The sequence below is a fragment of the Gossypium raimondii genome, chromosome 7, assembly GCF_025698545.1.
Source record: "Gossypium raimondii isolate GPD5lz chromosome 7, ASM2569854v1, whole genome shotgun sequence".
Taxonomy (NCBI): Eukaryota; Viridiplantae; Streptophyta; class Magnoliopsida; order Malvales; family Malvaceae; genus Gossypium; species Gossypium raimondii.
Window position 1 is genome coordinate 28491269 of NC_068571.1, and position 8679 is coordinate 28499947.

Consider the following 8679-nt stretch of genomic DNA (forward strand, 5'->3'; position numbering starts at 1 on the left):
ATAAAGCAACTAATTTTCCAAAATGACTTGAAAAATGGTTTTTCCGCTGCATTAGTTTATTTGAGTTTTTTTTTAAAGAAGAGCGAAAACCGAACAGTTTTTCTAAAACAACACTGTCAACAATAAAATGAATCCTAAGCATACACGACCTAATTAATGAATGGTTTTAAGCTAACTCAAAGTAAAACTACGGTTTTCTCTAAAATGAGTTTATTTAAAGTCTTGAAAAGTAATGTAAGTTAGCTTAGCCATTTCGGTGGCTAATGTAGCATTCTCAATCTAGCCATAACATCTACGTCGGGTTTAGGAAGTTACATAAGTTGTGGAAACGATAAGGTTTTAGGTGAGTTCCTAACTCCAAACCTGCTATTAGGATCTATGTTGTTTGAGTATGCCATGTTTGCATAAACATGAAACATGATGATATGTGCATCCGTTGCATGACTGTGGCAAAAACCTTCATGGGTTAGATGAAGTTAGGATAGGAAAAGGGGGAGTGACCCTGTTAGTTACCGTCTCGGGTGAAGCTCTAAGCCTTGCGGAGGAACACTGCGATGCTCAAGCATCAATGTTAGGTGGAGTGAATGAGGTAATAGGAGAAGGATTCGGGTAATATGAATCATGGAATGGTATTTAACGTGACGATGGTATCGACTGGTACTTCGGGGGGACACCGTGACAACGGTATATGGCATAAGACCATAGATGAAAAAGGCTATAACAGTCTAGTATGAGGTACATAGTGTAAGACCATGGATGAAAGATGCCATGGCAGCATGGTATAAGGTATAAGGTATATGGTATACGATATATGACCATAGATGAAAGAGGCTATGGCAGCTAGGTATAATGAGTAAGACCATGGATGAAAGACTCCATGGCATCCACAAAGATAACCCGCTGGGACAGTAAACACAGAACAAAGATAGTCCGTCGGGATAGTAAACACAAGGTAAGTCTGCTGGGACATGAGAAATGAGGTGAGAAGAGTATAAGACCATAACTCTGCTATGGCAACCCATAGAGTTCCCCAAGACCACAAGCACAGGATATATTGCCAGTGCGCCAAGCATGAGAAACCACGCAGATGGCAGAAGAGTTAAGAGAAAGCATAAGTATGGCAAGTGAATTATGAGGTATTCGCCAAAAGTGATGCAAGCGGTAAAGCGTAGTTGTGATAGTTGACAAGGCATAGGAGAAAAGCCAATGAAAAATAAAGAAAGATAGGTAGTGTGAGAGCTGGCGAAATTAGGAAAATGTAAGAAGGGAAATTATTCAAGGATCGCAATGAGTGATCCTCAATTAAGAGCCACCAGGAAGTGCTCAATAAAGTTGTACGCAAGAAGAAAACCTTGTAAGAGAAATGGGAATTCCACTCCCAGAATAAAGATTCTGTTCGGAGACAGAATGATTGTTAAGACTATCCCTCTTTAAGGAAAGTCTATTGCGGGTACGCCGCCACAAAGATGGCCCGTAGGGAGGAAACGAGTAAGTAAGATGGTAGACTAGTATAGTCGTATGAGCAATAGTCTGCTAGGAAAATAAGTCAGTTGTTAATCACATACGGCAGGTGAGGTCCTAGGTTAGTCTTGTGTATAAAGCGGATTACTGGAAGTAATCTCACACTGCGAACGGTAGAATGGAACGAGAACGGGTTCACCAGAATGGCGAGGCCTGCTAAAGGTCAGCACAACATAGAAGTGTCAACAAGTCCTTAGGGACTAGCGTGTGGGAAGAGGGTGAAGGCTAAGGTCTGGTCTGATTATAGAGGTCCGCCAAGGAAATGTACGTCCTAAGGATCCTTAGGCGAAAAGTCAGGATAGTTACCATAGAGGTTTTCAAACACTCTATATGTGGGGTGTAAGCAAGAAAGGAAAAAATGAGAAGTAAAGATAGGACTCGCCAATATGGTGAAGTACCAGGATTACGGTCAAAAGGAGAGTTTGACCAGAAGAAAGTCTCATAGTGAGCTGAGTTGCTCGAAAGATCGGGTGGAGTCCGCCACCTTGATAAAGAACATCCGCCTTGAGCGAGCAGAGAGTTCATTTATGTTTAGTTTATTTTACGTTTGCTACCCTCGTACGATAGGGTTAATTTATGGTACAACGAAGGAACTCACTAAGTTCACTTGAACTTACAAGTGGTTGGCATATATTCGCAGGATTTGCGAAATTAATCAAGGACTTAGGGGAGGGGCCAAGCTAGATGGAATGAAGATCGAAGATCGCTAATGGATCAAGTCATGCACATAGGAAAGAGGGTACAAATGGAGGCTTCACCTTTAGATTTATTATGGTGTAACCAGGCGACGTCCTTAGGGTTTGGAATACGAATCAATTAGCCCTTAGCCAAATCTAAGGAATTATTTTGTAAACCAATGATTTGTATAGGGATAGAAACCTCGAGAGGCTAAGTTTTGAGTAAACTCGAGGCTTTTACTATAAGAAGTATTATTTTTTTTATTACTAAATTATTTGCGTTAGTCTGCTTTATAGCAGTTAAGTTAGTAAATTAAGTATAGGTCTGTTTGTGATACTCCATACCCGGGTCCAGCGGATGGGTCAGGTTGAGGTGTTACAGAGGCAAAGGTATAAGAAAACTTACACTCGGAACTTAGGATAGGTGTTTAGGCTAACCTAAGCTCCTGATTAACACAATGAATCGTGTGTACAAGCAATGACTCCACTCACTGAATTAACTTTCATTTGCTCTTTGAAAGCTTAAACGAGCTTTGCCTTACTCGTAGAAGGCTTTGTTGGATCCGAAACTTTACAAACACATTAAACATAACACAATATGATCATTAACAACCACAAACACATCAGAAACTCAATAAAAACTCAAGTCCACACTACCCTCTTATAAGCCGAAAATTTAACTAGATTTATCGAAATCTTAGATTTCTTGATCAATACTTGTTCCCATTGCTTAAAATTGATTCTAATAATCTTAATAATCATTTTAGGATAGATCCTAACCACTTAGAACACTTTCAAAACTGATTTTTAAAATGGAGAGAACGAGGGAGGGAAGAAAAAGGTGAGTTGGTTTTATAGCCAGGGAACAAAACTGATTTTCAAAACTTTGGTATAATTGTTTTTTGGGCAACTCTCAAGTTTGACACTTTTACAAATTAACCCTCTTTTAATTAATTTTTTTCTTAATTATTTTTAAATCCAAACTTATTTTTGAAAACTTGTTTAAGGAAAATTATTTCCGACCACTTAATCCCAAATTACCAAACCTAATCTTAGACCACAATTTTTGAAATTAATTTCGGGATCCAATTCGGACACCCAATCCACTAACCTGAATATACTAGATCGAATTTTAGGATGTGACAAATTTTGCACATGCTATTCAACACTTACAACCAAACTCAACACTTGAAATATCAAGATACCCTGAAAATATATTTTAAGAAAAACTTTTGGAAAAAACCTATATGGATAAATGACAAAAATCACAATATCAAAGTTCAAAAAAAAATAACCTTATAGATAGTGCTGTTTGAATTGGACCGAACATGTCGATCTGAAAAATGACTTTGAACTAATTAGATTGGGAACTAATACGAACCAGTTGAATTGATTAAAAATCCGATGGATTTGAATCGGTTGAACTGACGATTGAAACAGAACTTTTAATTTTTTTAATAATATTTTAATCGGACAAACAAATTAATGACCTAACCGGTTTGACCATTGATCGGGTTGAAAAACTTTACTTATAGATATATTGTTATTGTTTACATTTGTACCTTTGCATTTATGGTATTTCTACAACATAAGGAGCTGTTTCAGATCAAGTTCCCGTCTGTGTTTACTTGGCATGCGTAACTGCACATGTGGACTTGATTGCATGAATAATGCAGCAAGGAGTCCAAAATTTCCCATCAGTGGCCTAAAGTTTAAGAATTTATTTATCCAGAATATCTTTTAGTAAAAAAAGAAAAAAGAATGAAAGGCAGAGAGGGCGATCTGAAATCGTTACCCACAAGCAATGGTGGAGATATAAGGGATGTTGGAATCTAACGGTCAGCTCACACTATTTGTCCCTTTGTGTAGACGAGAAGATCAAAGAGAGTTGGTGGCTATTATACTTTGCCTCACTCTACATTTATCAAACAAAGAGGGGTCCCTTCACCATCCTCACCCTCTCAATCAACAATGGCCTCTACTTCATCTGTCACCCTATCTCAAGCCCTCCTTTCTCGCGCTATCTCTTCCCATGCCTCCGCCCAATCCTCCGACCACCGCCCCTCCCTCTCCACTATCTCTTTTCCCGGTTTCTCCGGCCTCAAATCTTCTATCCCTCGCGCTTCCTCATCCCGTCGACGCCTTCCCTCCCGCTCCAACCAAAAGCGCCAGGTCCGTGCTGCTGCCGTCGAAACAATTGGCACCGCCGCCGAGACTTCCTTGGTCGAGAAATCCGTCAATACCATCAGATTCTTGTCTATTGATGCGGTCGAGAAGGCGAATTCAGGGCATCCTGGGTTGCCCATGGGCTGTGCTCCCATGGGTCACATTTTGTACGATGAAGTCATGAGGTATAACCCCAAGAACCCTTACTGGTTCAACCGTGACCGTTTCATTCTGTCCGCTGGTCACGGTTGTATGTTGCAGTATGCTCTGCTTCACCTCGCTGGTTACGACAGTGTCCTGGCAAGCTTCTTTCATATTCTCTCTTTCTTTTTAAGTAATTTCTATTTTGAGAGCTTTGGCTTTTCGGGTAATGATCAAAATTCGTAATCATTGGATTATCCTTTAGGAAGAAGATTTGAAGAGTTTCCGTCAGTGGGGAAGCAGAACCCCTGGACATCCCGAGAACTTTGAAACACCTGGAGTTGAAGTCACAACTGGTTAGTAAGACTCCTCTGCTGAATTGATCGTAATTGTTTTGATAATATCATACTAAATATAAAGCAAATATATGTATTTAAATGTCGCTTTTTTTTTCCCAGGGCCTCTTGGTCAGGGTATTGCAAATGCTGTTGGATTGGCTCTTGCTGAGAAACACTTGGCTGCTAGATTCAACAAGCCAGACAATGAGATTGTTGATCACTACACGTATGATGATTACTTGCTAGGTCCCTCTTTTCTTTTGTCTGCATGCTTGATCTCGTACTGATGTATTAGCCTTTGTTTTCCTAGATATGTTATCTTGGGAGATGGTTGTCAAATGGAGGGTATTTCAAATGAAGCTTGTTCACTTGCTGGACACTGGGGACTTGGAAAGCTTATAGCTTTCTATGATGACAACCACATTTCGATTGATGGTGACACTGAAATTGCGTTTACTGAGAATGTTGATACACGTTTTGAGGGGCTAGGGTGGCATGTTATCTGGGTCAAGAATGGAAACACTGGCTATGATGAAATTCGCGCTGCAATCAAGGAAGCAAAGGCTGTCAAAGACAAGCCCACTCTGATCAAGGTCAGATATTTTCTACAGGCTTACATTCCTATATCCTATTTGGAACTAATGTGCTTGCATTGTTCATTTATTTGAATCTTATCTAGAATAATCTGAAGTTTCATATTTCTTAGGTAAACTGACTTCTCTGCTAAACCTTTTGTTGGAAAGGCCTGCATCATATTAGAATGCCTTAATTGAAAACTGAAAAAGCTTGCATCTCTCTACTTAATTACTTATTCAACCTTATTATCTCTCTACTTTGTGGTTCAAACTGTCATTTTTATTAAATTCCTTTTTTTCCTTTCAGGTGACAACCACCATTGGTTATGGGTCTCCAAACAAGGCAAACTCATATAGTGTACATGGGAGTGCACTGGGTGCCAAGGAAGTTGATGCTACTAGGAAAAACCTTGGATGGCCATATGAGCCTTTCCATGTACCGGAAGATGTTAAAGCGTAAGGAGATCTCTTGGGGTTTCTGTATATGCATCTGATTATGCTTTTTGGTTTAGTATTCAAAACTTTCTTTCCATTTTCTGCAGTCACTGGAGTCGCCATACCCCTCAGGGTGCTGCTCTTGAAGCTGAATGGAATGCCAAGTTCGCTGAATATGAGCAGAAGTACAAAGAGGAAGCTGCTGAGCTCAAGGCAATCATCACTGGTGAACTACCAGCTGGTTGGGAGAAGGCACTTCCAGTGAGTAACCTTTATTGTCCTTGCTAAATATGATTTGACACCTTAATTCTTAGTTGTTCTCTTTCATAGGACTAATACAGTCTGATTAAAGTGGAATGTAAGTCTATATTTTGAGCCCTGTTTTGTGTGCACTTTCCAGACATACACTCCAGAGAGCCCGGCTGATGCTACGAGAAATCTCTCTCAACAAAATCTCAATGCCCTTGTAAAAGTACTCCCTGGCCTTCTTGGTGGAAGTGCTGACCTTGCTTCTTCCAACATGACCTTGCTCAAAATGTACGGTGATTTCCAGAAGGACACCCCTGAGGAACGCAATGTTAGGTTTGGTGTTAGGGAACATGGAATGGGATCCATCTGCAATGGCATTGCCCTTCACAGCCCAGGCTTCATTCCGTACTGTGCTACATTCTTTGTCTTCACTGACTACATGAGAGCTGCCATTAGGATTTCTGCCTTGTGTGAAGCAGGAGTTATCTATGTTATGACCCATGATTCCATTGGTCTTGGGGAAGATGGACCAACCCACCAGCCAATTGAACACTTGGCAAGCTTCCGTGCAATGCCTAATGTTTTGATGCTTCGTCCAGCTGATGGAAATGAAACAGCTGGTGCATATAAGGTTGCTGTTCTGAACAGGAAGAGACCTTCTATTCTTGCCCTCTCTAGGCAAAAGCTGCCCCAACTTCCTGGAACTTCCATTGAGGGAGTTGAAAAAGGTGGCTACATTGTTTCAGACAATTCGTCTGGCAACAATCCCAATGTAATTCTGATTGGAACTGGTTCTGAGTTGGAGATTGCTGCTAAAGCTGCAGATGAACTAAGGAAGGAAGGCAAGACCGTTAGGGTTGTCTCCTTTGTTTCTTGGGAGCTCTTTGATGAGCAATCAGATGCCTACAAGGAAAGCGTTTTACCATCTGCTGTATCAGCTAGGGTGAGTATTGAGGCTGGATCAACATTTGGGTGGGCGAAGATTGTTGGATCCAAGGGGAAGGCTATTGGAATTGACCGGTTCGGGGCAAGTGCACCAGCAGGCAAAATATACAAGGAGTTTGGCTTGACTCCTGAGGCTGTTGTTGCAGCAGCAAAAGAACTTTGCTAAGCTTGCTTAGAAGTGTCGGGAGAAATTTGTGGTTTTGGGTTGGAGGTTGCACTGAAGAGAGGCCATTCCATTTGTGACAGTCTCTTTTGTTTTTAATAAGAATCAGAATCCACTTATATTTTATGTTGCCTGTGATTCATCAAAAAGCAAAACATAGAGCGAAAGGGAGGGTAGAGTTTGTGTATGATCATCAATTTGTAATTTCCTCTCGGACTTTTTCCCAGAGTTTTGCAGTACTTGTTGCTTCAAGTTAGCTTGCCCTTTTTGTTCTTATGTTTTGAAACAGAGTTGTCTACTATTGTAATCTAGCCATCATTTTGATCAAATATGCTTGGCCTAAGATGTAAGACCAGTTTGTATAATGTTGGTTTTCCAAATAACCAGCTTGATTCTACATAAATGCATTACTTCTATCCTTTGTTTGAAATTGGTGGTTAGAATCCAGGCAGGAGAAGATTTCATTTCATTAAACTGGATGGGATTGAGAAATGGTTTGTAGCCATTCGAAAAAGGCTATACATGAAGCCAAGAATTGTTGATGGGATCCACTAGGGAAGAAAGCAAGTCTTGAGTTGTTGACAAGTTTGTGGTTGTTGGAGATCCTGCCTTAGACTGCCACCTTATCCTCATTGTCCTTTTACTTGAAAAAAGATTTTTAGTGTACCCATTTTTCATTATCCTTTCATCTCAAAAATAAATAAATAAAATCTCAGTTTATTGTGCTGTTGTTGTGCAACATGTTTGATATGGACATGAAGGTACTTCGGCATATTCCACCAGCATATCCTTTCTTCAGCTGCCCCCCATTAATTTGGTGGTGGAAGGTAGTCTACCAACACCACAAAAAGGTTTCCCAATGTTACTCTTGATATTCAAGCACTGAAGGAAGTAGATCATTCTATGAATTTTTGAGTTCCAGGACCAGAGAAGCAATGAATGGAGTTGAAACAAATTACTAAACCAGGGTGTTCATTGAAGGAAACAAAAACATCATCACAGAAACAGAGTACTTTTAATGAAGTTAGCAATCTAACGTAGTATACAGGGAACTCAAAGCACACTACGGAACAAAAATGTTTCAAAGATGTCCGTGTTGTAAATGTAACTAAACCAGGATGGCTGCTAGTGTGAACTTGGACATTCCTAGCAATGCCACCAATAAATCTCCCTCCCCTGGCTGCACAAGTAAAATGCTTCCCATTATTGGTCAACCTAAAGACCAGTTACTGGTTAATCCAACCACATCCTATGTGGTTACACTATTGCTACCATCACATGAAGACTTCAATTAGCCACATCCTAACTATAAGGAAAGTTTTCCTATATATTGATCACTGCAGAAATACATACTTATATCCAATAATATTGCTCAAATTCACATATGTTCATAATTTTTTAAATAATCTTTCGAATTAATGAAGCCAATGTGATTGCTTATTATATTTTTAGAATCTTGTCTATCATAA

General features: G+C 39.9%; 1 protein-coding gene across 1 annotated transcript; it reads left to right on the plus strand.

The window, feature by feature from the left end:
• Positions 1-4101: 4101 nt before the first annotated feature.
• On the plus strand, positions 4102-7640 carry LOC105797600 (transketolase, chloroplastic). Its single transcript, XM_012627549.2, has 7 exons — positions 4102-4664; positions 4771-4861; positions 4964-5069; positions 5154-5436; positions 5726-5874; positions 5961-6114; positions 6254-7640. Exons 1-7 carry the CDS (start codon positions 4170-4172, stop codon positions 7211-7213), a joined length of 2238 nt encoding a protein of 745 aa, XP_012483003.1. The 5' UTR covers positions 4102-4169; the 3' UTR covers positions 7214-7640.
• The last annotated feature ends 1039 nt before the right edge of the window (positions 7641-8679 follow it).

Excerpts from the sequence above, each read along its gene's own strand:
- LOC105797600 (XM_012627549.2), top strand. The coding sequence starts at position 4,170 with ATGGCCTCTACTTCATCTGTCACCCTATCTCAAGCCCTCCTTTCTCGC. Across the intron at positions 5,875-5,960 it reads GTACCGGAAGATGTTAAAGC|TCACTGGAGTCGCCATACCC; the intron begins GTAAGGAGATCT and ends CATTTTCTGCAG. Across the intron at positions 6,115-6,253 it reads GTTGGGAGAAGGCACTTCCA|ACATACACTCCAGAGAGCCC; the intron begins GTGAGTAACCTT and ends TGCACTTTCCAG.